Here is a 17,185-nt window from a genome sequence, read left to right as displayed (position 1 = left end):
TATCATTAAACTGACACGACATGGCAGCACGCCCCTAATTTTCCCATATGAAGGAGTAAGTGTTCATTACATAACTTTGCCCTGACAACCTCGTCTTGCTATCCACACAGACAGTGCAATCAGAAGCACCATGAATAGCCGTGTAATGAAGGTTGCTTATGAACCAAACGCTAGAGAAACTACTTGTACTAAAAACAGACCAGTCACTCACTAAAGACACCCCTAACAGTAGAAAGCCAACTATTTCCCACTGGCTCCTGCAGCTCCAGTGTCTGGAAAGCCACCACCACTTTAGCAAGACTTTGGTCCTCAGATGCCATCACCTGCCCAAGGCACTGCTGCAATTCAGTGGAGCTCTAATTAAGGCCTACACAAAAGATTGGCATATATTGTGGCCTGCCCAAATGCATAACAATTCTCTTAAGTTTTTGCCGCCTCGGGGAGGCACAATTCAGATGTCTGAGCCTCAAGCGGGCAGCATTCAGCTTGGTGGGTCCCGTGTTGTAAAACTTGCTGCTCTGAACACACGTCAAATCATGTACAATTCCGAAGGCATGCACCGCCAGCCCCCCGCCCATACTGACCGTAAGGCACTTTGCTTTCCAGGGGCTCTGGCTGCCTATCATCACTTGAGACAGGCCACTGGGCATAACTCCCATCATAATGGCAGCTGATGATCTGGCGGCCGTTCCTCTGCCAGAAGAGGTTTTCCAGTTGCTAGGGAGAAACAGCAAACAGAATTTCAAAGGTCTCATCACCACTGCGGTCCAATTCAGAAGAAACACCCCACCAAGAACTGTGTGTGTGTTCTGCTAGTCACAGAATTCGGCCACCTGACCAACTCGAGGACGGGACTGCATGCAGGTCTCATAGAATGGAAATAAGTTTCTTAGCCCTCGTGGTTACAAATGAAAAACCTGCGCTTACAGTACCCCACTGAAGGGTCAGAATCTAAAAGGTGGCCTCTGGCAAGCCCGACTTAAAGTTTATTCCAAGCACCGAACTGGATTTGGAGGGGGTACGTGCAGGTTATACAGAGTTATGGATGCAATCTTATTCTGAGGACTGATGATCCATAGCTGAGGGGCTAACTACATGAACTGCAGGGTTAAACATCCACCACCCAGGTTTGTCTCTTCCACCCCCACCCGCATTAAACAATGGTTCCAGGACTCCGTTACAACATGCTACACAGAATACACAACTAATTACTCAAGTAGGCTTTCCTGTTCTGTTTTCCTATACTGTGTTCTGTTTTCCTACACCTTGCTGTATTTTCCAGGAATGAAAAGCTTTCCTGGCTGCAACTCACAGCCCCAGAAGGTATTAGTACCTGATTGCCAAGGAAATGGTGTGTCGCTTTGCTATTTATCAAGTCCCAGAGGACAATGAGGCCCTTGCTGTAGCCAATCAAGATCTGATTGGGGTTCTGGGGATGTTCCCGTAAGGCTTCCACCAATTCAAGGGACCTTCTGTTGAGGTACTCCTCTGGCACACTGTGAAGAAATGCGAGGGGGAAAGGTTATGAACTATTATGAATGCCACCGATATATGGAAGGATAGAAAGGAAACAGTTGGGAATTCTCCTCCTTTGCACTATCATGTCAGGGATCAATTTGGACATCCTGGAAAATAGCCTGGCTAAAACCACCTGCTTGAAGCTTCATAACCTCCATCCTAATTATGCTGCCCTAACCTCTATATCTGCCACTGCAGCCCGGTGGCATTCTGAGAATTCGTTTTTTATTCCATTTATTAACTGCTTCCCATAAATGATCTTGATGCCATTTCCCACCAACTCCTCACTCCTTGTGATTCTTCCACAGAGGCACCGAAATCTCCAGTCAATTCAATTGTTTCCCATGTCCTGAGTCACTGTTGTTACAATTAAATAATTCCATTCACTCTTTTTTTTCTTAAGCGACGGAAGTGTCAATTTGACCTATAACAACAACATTGCTGTAGCTCAACCTGGTACTTTCCTGGTGGTGTCAGACTCCAGACTCCCAACAGCCTTAGCCAATATTGCCAAGTCAAAGATTATGGGAGTTGCAGCCCGCAACATCTGGACAGCATTAGGTTGGGGAAGGGTACCACAGTTGTTATGAAGTATTTAAAAGGTAGTCATAACTAATGTACAGTGGTACCTCGGCTTTTGAACGTAATTCGTTCCAGAAGACCATTCGAGTTCTGAAATGTTTGAAAACTGAAAACTCAGTATGGAAAACTCAGCACGGAAGCCGCATGACATGTTCGACTTCTGAGGCATGTTTGAAAACCGAAGCATTTACTTCTGGGTTTACAGCGTTCGAGTTCTGAAACGTTCGTCAACGGAGACGTTCGAAAACCAAGGTACCACTGTATTTAAATTATTAAAGGGTGAAAGCTGAATCCTGAAAATATTGAAAACAAAAACAAGCTTCTGAACCTTACTTGGACTTTTACACTCCCCTCCCACCGCTACACCCACAATGGGAAATTTTTTTTAAAATGCCCCCAAACCACTGGGGGGCAGGGCTGAGTACAGCTCCTGGTTACTTGTGAAGCTCAGTCTGCCAGGACAAAGAGACCTGCTCATCCACACCAACAAACCAGCATATAACACTGGAATTAAGAAGCTGCCATGTAACCAAAATGACATGCAAGTCCCAGGAACAAGAAAGAGTTCAGGTCACACCATGTAGGCAGGGACTTGAATACATTTCCAGAGCAACCACGGAGGTGGCACCAACACTACTACTTCATGTTAAGATAACCAGTGTTCAAAGGTCTTGTAGGATTTTTACCCTCATTGTAACGCATGGGTAGTAATAATAATAATTTATTATTTATACCCTGCCCATCTGGCTGGGTTTCCCCAGTCACTCTGGCCAGCTTCCAACAGAATATTAAAATGCAATAGTCTATTAAACATTAAAAGCTTCCCTAAACAGGGCTGCCTTCAGATGTCTTCTAAAAGTCTGGTAGTTGTTTTTCTCTTTGACATCTGGTGGGAGGGCATTCCACAGGGCAGGTGCCACTACCAAGAAGGCCCTCTGCCTGGTTCCCTGTAACTTGGCTTCTCGCAGCGAGGGAACCGCCAGAAGGCCCTCGGCACTGGACCTCAGTGTCCGGGCAGAATGATGGGGGTGGAGACGCTCCTTCAGCTATACTGGACAGAGGCCATTCAGGGCTTTAAAGGTCAGCACCAACACTTTGAATTGTGCTCGGAAACGTACTGGAAGCCAATGTAGGTCTTTCAAGACCGGTGTTAAGTGGTCTCGGCAGGCGCTCCCAGTCACTAGTCTAGCTGCCGCATTCTGGATTTGTTGTAGTTTCCGGGTCACATTCAAAGGTAGCCCCACATAGAGCACACTGTGGTAATCCAAGCGAGAGATAACTAGAGCATGCACAACACCCCGAAATCATCACTAGATAGTGCAACTCCAGTATCTCATTTTACCGTTGCAGCACAACATCTGGACTGATGGTCCGGTCTTCTAGCACTCTGAAGGATGGGATCTCCACCACAAAGACATTACCACTCTCAGTGCCAAGATAAAGAAGTTCCTGCGAGGAGTGTGTGAGGATTGCTGTTACCTGGGTAGCACTTGGAGGGGAACTGTAAGTGGAGGGGAAAAGAGATACTGGTAAATTACAGCTGGGTGAAATTAGTTGCCCAGGCAGCTTGTATATGCTGTAATACAAAGCAGATACTTGATCCAACAGCTGTTTGTAAGGGCTTCGGAAATCATTACTCAATACCATATATTTAAGTACAAATTCTCATCCCACAATTCTGGTGGCGGGGGGAGGATATATGATACAAAAAGGGCTAATGCATACCATTAGTGTGGGAATAGAAACTTGCTATTAAGCTGTCCCACAGTTCTACAGGAACAAACAGTTTGTGCAATCAATAGAATATTTTAAGCAGTGTTTAAAAGCAAAACAAATGAACAGGTTTTTTTAAGTGCACACTCAAATTTTAAGGTAACCAGCCAATCACTTTATGCAACAAAATCTGCAGCAACGCCCGCCCGCCCCCTAAAAAATCAGTAGTGCTGAACTTTTTCACCAAGACTGTGGTACACAAAGCCCTGGCCAGTTTAGACAACAGCCGTGAGGATCAGACATCTCTTTGCCCTTTGCTTACTCAAGATTATCTCCCTCCCTTTATTATAGTTGCCTGGTTCAGATGTAACAGCAAACTATGGCTTGCTCAAAGATGTATGGAAGAACTCAGCTCCATTAATAATAATAATAATAATTTATTTTTTATACCCCTCCATCTGGCTGGGTTTCCCCAGCCACTCTGGGCAGCTTCCAACAGAACATTAAAATACAATTATCTATTAAACATTAAAAGCCTCCCTAAACAGGACTGCATCCAGATGTCTTCTAAAGCTCTGGTAGTGTTTCCTTTGACATCTGGTGGGAGGGCATTCCACAGGGCAGGTGCCACTACCGAGAAGGCCCTCTGCCTGGTTCCCTATAATTTGGCTTCTCGTAGTGAGGGAACTGCCAGAAGGCCCTCGGCACTGGACCTCAGTGTCCGGGCAGAATGATGGGGGTGGAGACGCTCCTTCAGGTATTAAGTCAGAGGAAAGTACAAGTCTACATCCCTAATGAAGGATGGCGAATATTACTTCTGAATAAACCCTTAAAAGGTAAAGGTAAAGGAACCCTGACAGTTAAATCCAGTCATGAACGACTCTGGGGTTGCTGTGCTCATCTTGCTTTACTGGCTGAGGGAGCCGACATTTGTCTGCAGACAGGTTTTCCGGGTCATGTGGCCAGCATGACTAAGCCGCTTCTGGCAAAACCAGAGCAGCGCACGGAAACGCCGTTTACCTTCCCGCCAGAGCGGTACCTATTTATCTACTTGCACTTTGATGTGCTTTCGAACTGCTAGTTTTGGCAGGAGCTGGGACCGAGCAACAGGAGCTCACCCTGTCGCGGGGATTCGAACCGCCAACCTTCCAATCGGCAAGCCCTAGGCTCAGTCGTTTAGACCACAGTGCCACCCGCGTCCTGAATAAACCCATAGTTTGTAGAAAGTCATGTAACACACATGTGCATAACCTTTCTTCCCAATTTAGAAATGAGAAACAGGCTTTCCGGAGCACACAGAACTAGTAAAAAAGCAGGCATTTGCTTAAACAATTAAAAAAAAAACCAAAAGCTGTGTCTATCAGAATGCATCTCCTAGCCCACTTCTGATGGAGAAGGAAGTATCCCAGTTACCCAGGAGGCCCTCGGAGTGTGAAATGTCTTTCCTCCTGCAGTTCAGACATATTGCTGTGGGACTGTTTCAGGGTCCATAAATGCAGGCTGTTATCATCTAGCAATGTCAACAAGCGGCACTGAAAATTAGACACACAAAAGGAGGAATAAGCAAGCATCTGAGTAGTGCAGAGTGCCGCAACATTTCAAGAGGCACATTATTCAGCAGTTATGTTTATTAAGCCACAGTACATGACCAATCAAGACTGAAGTTTTAGCTGTCAGAAGAGTTTGTACTAGTCCTATTAATGTGAAGGTAAGCTATTTGGTAGAAATAAACACATCTGACAAAGTGAGCATGAGACCACAAAACTGATGCTACAGAGCTCCGGTGGTTTTTTGCTTCAAGAGACTACCATGGCTCTCTAGAAACAGGTAGCCCATTTCAGCACAGGACCAGGAGATATTAAACCCCTATAAAAGGCAAGGTACTTATGGAGGGAAACTCTACGGTAAAGACAGCACCTTGCAAGCAAAGCAAGCAAAGCTAAATCAAAATGTCAAAACAATCTTCAATATTTTCGCAGTTTGGATTCTAATGTCAAAATCAGATCCAGACATTTGACATACAGGTTTCAGGTTATTATGTAACTTTGTAAATTATACTATTTATATGTCTTATGCTAGTAAGTTATATGCTTAAATTGTTGTATGCTTAAATATCGTTTAAATAAAATTATTTAAAGCATTACTTCAGAACCCTGTGTGACATCAAAATGCAACTGGTATCTCCTTCTGTCCATTCAAGGGGATGTTTTTAACTGAATGCTGGATGCTATTGCAAAATCAATTTCAGATGCTGATATAGTGAATTCCTTCTGAACATCCAGCACATACCTATTTGATGTGAGAATTTGCAGAGGAGAACTGATGAGGAGGACAGGGGAGCTGGCTAATTTCAGCTCCAGTAAATACCACAATCATACAAATCAACTGAACCTGAATATACTTAATTGCTTATTCTAGTTGAGAATGAGTCTCTTTGTAATACACTACTTCGTTGGCAATTGGCCTACTCCACCTTCTCAAATCAGGACCTTTATACCTTCATCTGTGCTAGTTCTCTATGCTTGGAAATACTACCTCAATCTCTTATATTTAAGTCACTCCTTTAGCGCCTCTCCAGCTCCACTTTAGTAAAGGCTTTCCTGAGCCACAATACAATCAGCCACTACTTTCCATGACTCACAATCACCTTGACCTCTATTTACGGTAAATCAACCTCCTGTTCCCCAGAGCAAACTCCAGGCAGTGTCAAGGCTGGGCATCTGCCAGGGCGCCAAGACCATCATTACTACTTTGCACAGAGTAAAGCAGCAGATCCAATGCAGTTTGGGAATCCTGTGTGCATGTGTTGCTTCTTTTAGGTCAGGGAGAGGAAGTACGGAGGATGCTGTGCTTGAAGAGCACCAAAATCTTTCAGTTGGTCCTGCCCTTTCTTTCTGTTTTCTTCACTTAACACCGAGTCAAACGCTCTATGTAGAGACCCGGTCATTTCTGTGCTCTTTTGTCATGTTAAAATTCTGCACTTCATGTCCCAGAGAAGTATCTGAAGTACCTGTCCTGAAGTTTCTGAAGTACCTGCTCAATTGTCAGCTTTGCTGGGCTAATAATTTGAACTCCTTGTAGCTCTGAGTGAAAAACACATCCCCACCCTGTTTAGGAGCGAATGGCTCCTATTCTGTGAATCTCTCACCTTGCATTCTTTTCACCTGACTTCATCCTAAAGGAGTGGTGCCCCAGAATATTTGTTACAAGCCCAACCCTGGCCAATATTTAAGTATTTAAATCCAAGCACTGTCTGCTGAATCTACACCTAGTACAGGCAGGTAACAGTTCCCATGAGTATTCGGAGTTATTGCTCATTCTAAATGTTCTCTCTTTATGCGATTCCATTAAGGCTTGAAGATCAGCCCGGGCTTGGCAAATGAATAAGGCAGCATGCTAAAAAGAAAAATGCTCACAAACACATAATTCTTCCTTCCTAATCTCAGAGGCAAAACCCTTTTAAATAATTTGAAGGTTCTTCTAACATTGCAGGATAATTGGGAGTTTGTACTCATGAAAGTGTGCTTCCTAAACATCAGTTTCGGGGAGAGTCAGCCAGCTGAGTTACAACTTTTATGGAATTACTTCTGCAGCAGGTTTGTTAATAAAGTAGAAGGGGTCCCTTCATATTCACATCCACTTGTCCTACATGGGAGAGCCATCTCTCTATACAAAAGTGCATGCAGGACAAATGCCAAAGCAGTAACCAAATTCCAAATCCTCTCCAGCATAATTAAAAGCTGTCTGGCCGCAGTTGGATTTGGGGCTTATTTTTATGAGCAAGAGTGACACAGCAGCATTCTTGAAATATATTCAAGACTACTCCCAGTGGTCTAGAACCAAAATCAGGTTTGATACTGCTAAGTGCAGGGCTAGTTGACGTGCTCTCCTCCCTCGAGATGTTTGCTCCTTCAAGTACCGTATATCCAGTTTTTTAAATGAACACAAAAACGATCTTTTATCTACAAGCAATGCCACATGGTAGAGGCAGAGTCTATTAAAGTATTGTAGGGAAAACAACCGAGTCCTATACTGTAGTACTTTAAAGAACACGTTTATTGCTGCATGAACCTACACTCTGGCCAACAAAAGCTTATGCCACAATAATTGCATTTATCTTAAAGGATGCTGGTTGAATTGTGCACAGCAGTTTCCTGGCTCCAACAATGATCGAATGATCGTTTTTCTTCTCCCTTTTTATTCTAGGACTGCTGCAGAGCGGAGATGGCAGCCTGAAGGGTGACTAAAATGACAAACGACTTCTCAAAGTTCGTTTTGTCCAGGCTCCCCTCGTCAGACTCCGGATTCAAACCTTCACTACGGCAAAGTTATTTAAAGGCTTCCTCTAGAAATTCAATACAGCGCCCAAATAAGGGTCACGGGTGGCAAAGTCATAAGCACTACTAAGACGTTGATCCAACAAGCGACACGCCACCTGCACGCAGCTCGCTATGCCACTGGTCTGATTCAGCACGCTCTTTTTATGTCAGGTTCTTATCAGTGCTGAAACAGGAGGCATAAACAGCTTTTGCCCTTGGATACTGAGGATTTGGGTAAGGAACTGCAGGCTGTTGGGGGAGGTGGGCATCTATCCTCCTTTTGCAATTACATCTACACGCTCAAGAGTTTGCCAAGGTGGTCAAAAGTAGGAACAAGAAGTAAAACGGTTCAGTAGTTTTGGATCCCTTTGCCAAAAACATCATGGCATTTATCATGTTTTCACATTACAGAGGGCTAGTGGTAAAAGTCCATCTCAGTCCCTGAAACCCTAGAGCAGACCCTAGAAAGCTGAAAACATATCTGATGTATGAAGCACAGAATTTAGATTCTACTCACCTGGCCAGGAATGAAATGTATTTGCATGACAGTGTTGGTCTCTTCGTGCAAGCCCATGAACTCAACCCCTGGAGCGCCGTAGCTGAATGACTGATTGAGGTCAATAGTATTTATGTGTACATTGATTTTTGCTGCCTTCGCTTTGTGGCAAATTAGTTCTATCCTAGAATAATTGTGATGTCTCCCCATAAAGCACTAGTATTAGGCTCAAGTCACCCCTGGTAATTTCCATCATCACTGCTTAGAAGAAGCAGACACCTACCTTCCGTTGCCTATGCTCTAGTAGTGTCTTGGTTAGATTATTGCAATGCATTATATCTGGGGCTGCCTCCGCATAGACTTTGGAAAATTCAGATGGTGCAAAATTCAGTGGTCAAGACTGCCTCTCCACATATGAACTGACCAGGACCCTGCAATCATCATCTGAGGTCGCTCTTCTCGTGCCCCCTTCCACAAGAGGTCTGGAGTGTGGCAACACAAGAACAGGTGTTTTCTGGGGTGGCTCCCCATTTGTGGAATGCTCCCCCCAGGGAGGCTCATCTGGCACCTTCGTTGCTTATCTTTAGGAGCAAGACAAAAAAACCAAAACCATTCCTCTTCTCCTAGGCCTTGGGCTAATTAAACGATCTATGGCCTTTTAAACCGGGAGGGCTATTGTTTCATTTGTTATTTACGTTACGTATTTTTCGTTTTTTATATTGTAAACCACCCTATGATCCTTGGATGAAGGGCAGTGTAGAAATTTAATAAATAAATAATGAGCAAAACAAGCGAAGACAACCATTTATTGTTGGCATAGACCAGGCTTCCTCAACCTCGGCCCTCCAGATGTTTTTGGCCTACAACTCCCATGTTCCCTAGCTAGCAGGACCAGTGTTCAGGGGTGATGGGAATTGTAGTCTCAAAACATCTGGTGGGCCGAGGTTGAGGAAGCCTGCCATAGACTAAGAGGCAAGTGTACCACACAGCAAAGGCTTGCTGAAACTTTTGCTAGTAACAGATAAGGAGACAAGAGTTGTCTGGGAACCCATTCTGAAATTCGTTAGCAGATTACTGTAATGCAGACAGACATCTACTTGATTTTAAATTCAAAAGTTGGGAGAGCCTGCTTGTGTGGCACTTTTGGAAGTTGAGCAAGATAGAGTGACAGGAGCCCATCTATTCTCGTCTTCCGGGTGCTGCAATTTAAATCCATCATCAGGAGACAGATGGCCCAATGCTTGCTTGCAAGAGTCTTCCAGAGAGAAGTGTTGCCGGAAAATGACAGTGTCGTTGGAAAGCACTCATATTGTCCCTCAGTGAAGGAGGAACAGTTCACTTCCCCTACCCTAACTGGCTCAGCGCCACTAGAATCAGATTTCTGTTCATGAATATTCTGCACTGAGGCTGGATAAAAGGAAAGCACCTTCAAAGCACTTTGTTGCTTAGCCCAGTATTTTAGGACTTACCAAGACAGGAAAGCCAAAGATTTATTTATGACTCAAAATTCAAACCACAAATATTGCACTGTGCTAAAAATGAACTCTTCCTCTGCGTCAGGATATTTAAAACAGACTTGGAATGTGGGTGATAGCGCTATTTATCTACAGGCACCACTTTCCACTAGACCAGATTAGCTCAAGAGTAGCTTCCACAACGATTTTAGTAAACTTCACAAGAGCTGATCACCAGGGGCCCTCATGATCAGAGATGCAATTGAACTGATTATCTAGGTTCAAAACTTACATTAACGACAACCTACTAAGTAGTCTGAGAAAATAAAGCAATATGGAGATAATGTGATTGTTGGGATTACTGATTTTACAAATGCAAAGCCCTTTGAAGGAAGCACCACATAAATACTATCTCTACACATTTTGACATACCTACTGCTGCTGAAAAGCCATTATGCAGCTCAGAAATGAATGAAAAGGATACAGTTTGATTGCTCCTGATCGGGTCCCGATAGCCATGAGATGGAGGAAAGAGCTATAGCCCAGTGCGCTGGGCTGGTGCGGGAAGCCATGTTCAACAGTCTGTTGGGAATGCAAGCACAAAAGACATTTACTGCAGACAAAAAAGCAGCTGAAACCAAATACCGGTAATACTTACTTGCATCAGAGCAATCACTATTTTCCTTTCATCATTATTATACCTCAATCCTGAAGTCAGACAATATACCGTAGTCAAGATAAGGTACCTTTTCCGATTAAGTTTGGCAGAATCAGAGGGGGTTTACGTCAATAATTTTTACCTCTGGAACAAGATTTAGGGAACCCATTTTAAACCAGTTTTTAAAAGGTACTTAACAGTACAGACTTTCAAAGGTCTACTGTGCAATCCAACCACCACGGCTTCAGCACGAGCGGGAGAGAGATTGGTTTCTAAGTAACTTAGGGCTATTTCCTGAACTCTCATTTTCGCTTTATTTATGTGAATCCATCTTCTCAGCCAGAAGAGTCTGCATTATTTGATAAAACAAAGCCGCAGCCACCTTACATGCCACTTCCTCTGCTCTGTAAACACAGCTAGCCACAAAAGCTGACACCTATTTGTTGGAAGGTCTGCTGTTGCCATCTTACAAAGAGTCAGATCAATAACCCACATAGCCTAGTTAAGCCTTCCTTGACAACAGCACCCCATAATTGCAACGTCTCAGGACAACAAAACAAGCACACAAAGGTCCAGCTGCGTAGGAACAAACATTATGTTTTATTTCAGAAGCACCGTGAAGGTCTCCTTCTGGGGAAGCGGTCCTTCTAACGTAAACAGAAGCAGCTGGCCTTCTGAATATTGCCACACTCTTCTTTGCAGCTTGGTGCTTCAAAAGATCTGTCTTCCCTGCTGCCAAAAGTCCTCTAACCAGAGACAGCAAGAACCGAACCCCAGATTGTGGCCTCCAAAGACATGCTTCACCACAGAACTATGACCTCACCCTGCATGGCATTTCTGAGAAGCCATCAATAAAACACATGAAGTGTTTCTTCCCTTCGTTTCAAAGGGAGCCCAAAGGCCACTAGGCAGCCAAACATCAAGACCACGCCTGAGGGAGGACAGCAGCTATTTGAGTGCCGGAATAAAGTCGACATTTCCTCAGCAAAAACGTCAGCCTGGTACAGGACAGGAGTAGCTGAGCAAGCACTGTGGACATGAAGAGAAACTGACCCAGCGGTTTTCAGTTGGGATTGCTGCAGGAAACTACAAGGCAGAGGTTTGACAGATCATGCCTATGTGCAGGGATGGGGAACCTGCACACCCATCATTCTGTGCTGGCTGGGGCTGATGGGAATTGCTAGCAAAGGCAGAGGTGGGGAATCTGGAGTCCTTCAACCGCTGTTGGACTGCAACTCCCAACACCTTTGACAACTGACCATGACTGCTGGGGCTGATGGGAGCTGGAGTCAAACAACATTATCTGGAGGGACAGCAAGTTCTCCATCTCCAGCGCCTAAGAGGGACACTGGTTCCATTTCAGTTTCTCATATACCATCTGAGCAGTCTAAGCCATGCCAGAGCAGGAAAAGTCCATTTGCACCTCATTGCCTTCTTCCATAGCCAGTTCCCAGTACTGTAGCCAAGGGTGATACCTTAAGAAGGGTTTGGGATTATGGACTGGAGAAATGCCTCATCGCTACGGGGACCTCCGCTCTAACATGTCTTTGTTGCACTTTTCTCACAGTTCAAGAGCAGTAATGTGCTTCAGGCCCCTGTTCTGGTTTCCTGATCTCCTCAGCCTTGCTTTAGATTCACACACAAGAAAGCCCTTAACAGATTTTAAAGGTGCAAGAATATTGTCATATGTGACAATTAAAAGACAGCTTTAGCAGTACAGGAAAAAAATCCATGTGTAATATTCTGACTCTGTTCATATATCCACATGCTAGTTTATAGACAAAGAAGCAAGCAAGCACAACTGCCAATCCCTTCCCCAAGTACTGGTACTTATGCATGGCCTGTAAAACCCTGTCTTCCCTTTAAAAAGGGGGGAAATGTTGAAGTACAGATGGAAAGAGGAAGGCAGTGACTCAAAAGTGAGATAATCCCACAGCATATTCTAGAGGGCTACTACTGGTAGTCATGCTAGTTTGCTGCAGCAAGCAGATCTGCAAGAGTCTTGTGACCCTTTAGAGATTCACAGTGCCATAAGGTTCTGGAGACTAGAGCCCACTTTGTTAGCTGCATCATGAAGTGTTATCCTCTGTTGGCTTAGAGGCAGAAAAACATAAATAGTGAGGTCAAAAGATCATGAGTAGAGTTTGCAGTAACTCTGTGCAAAGCTCATCTCTGAACAGAACAAGCACAGTAACCATACAGAATTGCAGCTATTTGTGACAACAGATCTTCCTAGCTTTGTTCCGTTCATTTGACTAAGTGGGAGTGAAAATCCTTATCCTGATTGTATTCATTCAGGGCTCAAACTAACTGATAACAATTATACTTCAGGAATTTCACACTGTACTCTGTCTTTCAAGGATTTTATTGTTGGAGGAAAAGAATAATACAGTGCAGATCTGAAAAGTCTTTAGAGAGTCCTGGGATACTGAAGTTCTCTCCTAATTTCTTAATTTTTCAAAGTTGATTATTTTGTAGTTCACATATTTATTAAAGATTTTATTAGAGTAACAAATTAAAGTCTGTATCTTTAATCACATGTATCACACTACAGAATTAGATATGGTTACTGAAAAACGGGCAGTTGTAACTGTAAGGGATTATTTGTATTTATGCATTAAGCAAAGACTTACAGAGCAATCCTATACATGCCTACTCAATAGAAAGCCTGACTTCAACAGGACTTTTAGGATTGCAGCCCAAGAGCCCAGAACCTCCCAGAAGTGTTACACCATGGAAGTAAATGTCAATACAGGGTTGGTAGAGTCATATATATTAATAATCTGAAGAATTTACAAATTGCAGAAACAAAATAGGAAATTCTTTCCAGTAGCACCTTAGAGACCAACTGAGTTTGTTCTTGGTATGAGCTTTCGTGTGCATGCACACTTCTTCAGATACGAAACTGCAGAGTTTAGGTAATTTTAAGGGACGCAGGTGGCACTGTGGTCTAAACCACTCAGCCTAGGGCTTGCTGGTCAGAAGGTAGGCAGTTGTTAATACTGTTTCATAGATATGAATGCTGTAGTACTTTTGTGAATCCTATAATATGATTTTTGGTGTAACTGTGATGTTTAGCTTACAGTATTTCTTAGTTGTTTTGTTAATAGTGTTACATAGATGGTAGTTGTTTTGTTTGCGATTGTTTTACTGATGATTTGTAAACCATTCTATACAATTTATGCTGTATTTGTGATGTTCCATTATGTTATTTTTATCTTTTGTTTGTGATCCGCTTTGGTATTTATTTGAATAAAAAGCGATACAGAAATAAATAATAATAATGATACGTCAAGACATGGGCCCAGCCGAAAAACTCACAATGAGAATAGGCCATATTTGCAATACTTGACTGTATCAGATTATTTTCCTCTCCATTTCTGTTTTTTACAGGAAAACACAATCTAATGGCTCCAATTTAAAAGGTTCAATATAGATGACACTTTAAATCAGATTTTTAGAAAGAAAACACAACAAGACTAGCCTCCTAATTTAGCCGTAGCAGCAGAAGCTACAGGAAACTTGGTTCGTCCCTACCCAACCACCAGAAAAGAACACTTGGCTGCAGAGGGTCGCATACTCTGGCTTTCTGCCATCAACTGGGTGACAGAGGGCTACAGGTATTATGTCTCTGTACATAAAGGCAGGATGGCCCACCTGACCACATCAGATGCTACTGCTTTGGGGAAGGGCATAAAATAGGAAAAATGGCTTGGATCCAAAGAGCATGTCACATAAATGGAAGGCTCTTCTGCTGTCACAAGGTGCCACCCCCCCCCCCGGTGCCCCAATTCCCCCTCTCCTCCCAGTGCTGCATCATTCACACCCCATTTGAGAGACTATCTACCCCCCACCCTTGGCTTTTTTTACAGTGCAAAGGAGAGTGTGGCAGTAGCTGATTTAGCGTCCTTGAATAACCAGAACTAGACTCACAATTTTTTACATTCCACCTATCTTCTTGTAATGGCTTCAGCTACACAAATAATATTTGTGTTATTGTATTACATTCCATCTAATACTACTTATTTCTTAGTTCCATGAACACTGACCACAGCTCTCCAGCTCTTTATAGCATTGCAGGTGTGATTACTGATTATAATGAATGAGGCCGATTACAAATATTTATTTGCACATTTTAGCTTGCACTTACATGCATTCATTTCAGATTTTAAAGGGAGGGAGGGAGACAGAAACTGCATGCCTGGCTCTATTTTACATCACATGCACCAAGAGACCAGAGGAGCAGGTGTACCTTGAATGGGGATGGGGGAAGGGAAGAAGAGAGAACAATGGACTTCTTGTAATAGTGCCTTAGCAGAGAGAAAGAGAGGGGGGAAACTCAGAAGGTGATCAGCAGCAACCTTCACTTTTAAGAGCGCTTTTGTTTCCTTTTCAGATCAGGTGGAAAATATACAACACAGAAATCCACTTTTTGGTTGGGAGTTCTGCCTTCAATAAGAAGCAGTGGTAAACCAGCAGGCCAACTCCAGCACAAAACTGAAAGGATTTATATTGGCAGCTGTTTCACTAACTTCTGTTAGTTGTTTTTTTACAACTGCGAGGGGAACAGCTGCTTTGCAGAATTCTCCTTTAGAAGGGGAGAGGGATGAGCAGAAGTCTAGCCAGTGGTGAATCAGATTTTCACAACTGCTTAGTCAATGAGACGCAGCCTGTGTTTACATCAATTAACGGGGCAGGTTAGGAGACACAGAAAAGAAGCAAGGAACCCCTGAATTAAGTGGAATGCTTCCAGTTAGGTAAAACACAGTTGAACCAGCCTGTCTGGTAGCTGAGCTTTGCCAATCAGCGAACTTAACACCGCCAGTCGAGACATGCCTGCCCCACAGAGCTTTTACATGAGCCAAACTAAGAGGGAGGTACCACTCCTTTCTTTTCATTGAAGAGTTTCATCCTAAACTTCCCCATCCGTCTAGCAGAAGATTCCTGTAAGGCACTCAACTTGCCACAATGTTCCTTGTAATAGTCTGAATGGCAGAGGAATACTGCTCCCAGCAAACGTGCCATTGTAAACAGGACAACAGAGCCAAATACAGTCAAACCTCTGGTGTCAAAGGTAATCCATTCCGGAAGACCGTTTGACTTCCAAAACGTTCAACAACCGAGGCACGGCTTCCGATTGGTTGCAAAAATTGTTCAAAAACCGAAGCATTTATTTCCGGGTTTCTAGCTTTCGGGAGCAGAAACGTATGATAACGGAGGCATTTGGGAACCGAGGTTTGACTGTAAAAGCTGCAAGCAGAACTGCTCTTCAGTCAGCACACTGGATAGAGTCTTCCCACCAAAGGCTATTCAGGACTTCAGCCTGGCATTGAAAGTACCGGTAAACAGTTTTGGCAAGTCCTTTCTAAGATAGCAGTTTATTGAGAATCATCCAACAGGATGCTTGAACCTACAACCCTGAGATTAAGAGACTTGTGCTCTACTAAAAACAGCTATCCAGCTCAACAGAAAACAGATCAATATAAAACTGTTTTAACAAATTTGTCTGCCCACCTGTAACATGGACACAATTTAAAGGGAGGAAACTAAACACAAAAGTGCCTAACAAGCAACTCAAAATAAGAAGCCATTAAATGCCAGTATGTTCAGAGAAGTAAGGTGGGCTCAGAGCCTTGTTTTTAAAATTGGCACATGCTGGCATTTACTCTGGCAAATATTTATAGACCTATCAAATTCAACCTCGACTCAAAAGCCATTGGGTGGTATTCAGCTAAGTTTTACACAAAGCAGCCCTACTGACACAAATGCATCTCAGTGATGCTCGTCAGGTTCAATGGGACTACTCTAAGTAAAACCACACATCATATATGGCTTCTTTTCAAGTGCTCACATCTGCTTTAATTTTTGCTTTGCTTTTATCTGCAGGAACATCAAAATATCTCAACCTGGAAAGAGCTTTAATAAAGCTGCAAAGAGAAATTATGAAGGGCTCCAGGCTGCCTCTCAAGCAGTGTGATGCTGCCCTACCTAGCAGCAGAAACCTATGACTAAGCACCTCAGCCCATCAGCCAAGACTCCAGCCTGGAGCACAATACTTGCAGGCTGCTTCTGCTGGGCTTCTTGCAATGTGGAGAGCCAAGGAGGGACACACAGGAACCCACGGAGATAATCAGAGGGAAAGAACAGCCATAAGGACAAAAACTTCCAGGGTCGAACAGGGATCCAAACTGGAGCATTTTCAGGAACTGCTGTTGTTAAAAAAAGCATGTTGCAACATCCAGACAAGAGTCTTGGAAGCGCTGGCTGCTTTGGGAAATCTTTAAAACAAAGAATGAGATGGGAAGTTTTAAATACTAGTTTAAAAAAAGAACCTTTACAATAATGGATGGACATAGGCACCCCCAAACTTGGCCCTCCAGATGTTTTGGGATTACAGTGGTACCTCGGGTTAAGAACTTAATTCGTTCCAGAGGTCCGTTCTTAA

The 17,185-nt window shown here is 43.5% G+C and overlaps 1 protein-coding gene across 5 annotated transcripts in view; it reads right to left on the bottom strand.

Moving 5' to 3' along the window:
* Nucleotides 1–17,185, bottom strand: part of LLGL2 (LLGL scribble cell polarity complex component 2) — a 65,379-nt gene that overhangs the window by 28,574 nt on the left and 19,620 nt on the right. For all 5 annotated transcript variants that reach the window (XM_033139311.1, XM_033139312.1, XM_033139310.1 and 2 more), the window contains 6 exons: nucleotides 10,567–10,664; nucleotides 8,650–8,731; nucleotides 5,227–5,345; nucleotides 3,443–3,601; nucleotides 1,334–1,496; nucleotides 585–717 (listed from right to left, as the gene is read on the bottom strand). In XM_033139311.1, coding sequence (XP_032995202.1) covers nucleotides 585–717; nucleotides 1,334–1,496; nucleotides 3,443–3,601; nucleotides 5,227–5,345; nucleotides 8,650–8,731; nucleotides 10,567–10,664 — 754 coding nt within the window. The remainder of the gene's footprint in view (nucleotides 1–584; nucleotides 718–1,333; nucleotides 1,497–3,442; nucleotides 3,602–5,226; nucleotides 5,346–8,649; nucleotides 8,732–10,566; nucleotides 10,665–17,185) is intronic.

This window comes from Lacerta agilis, chromosome 2 (genome assembly GCF_009819535.1).
Source record: "Lacerta agilis isolate rLacAgi1 chromosome 2, rLacAgi1.pri, whole genome shotgun sequence".
NCBI lineage: Eukaryota > Metazoa > Chordata > Lepidosauria > Squamata > Lacertidae > Lacerta > Lacerta agilis.
This window is presented reverse-complemented; position numbering and strand designations above follow the sequence as displayed.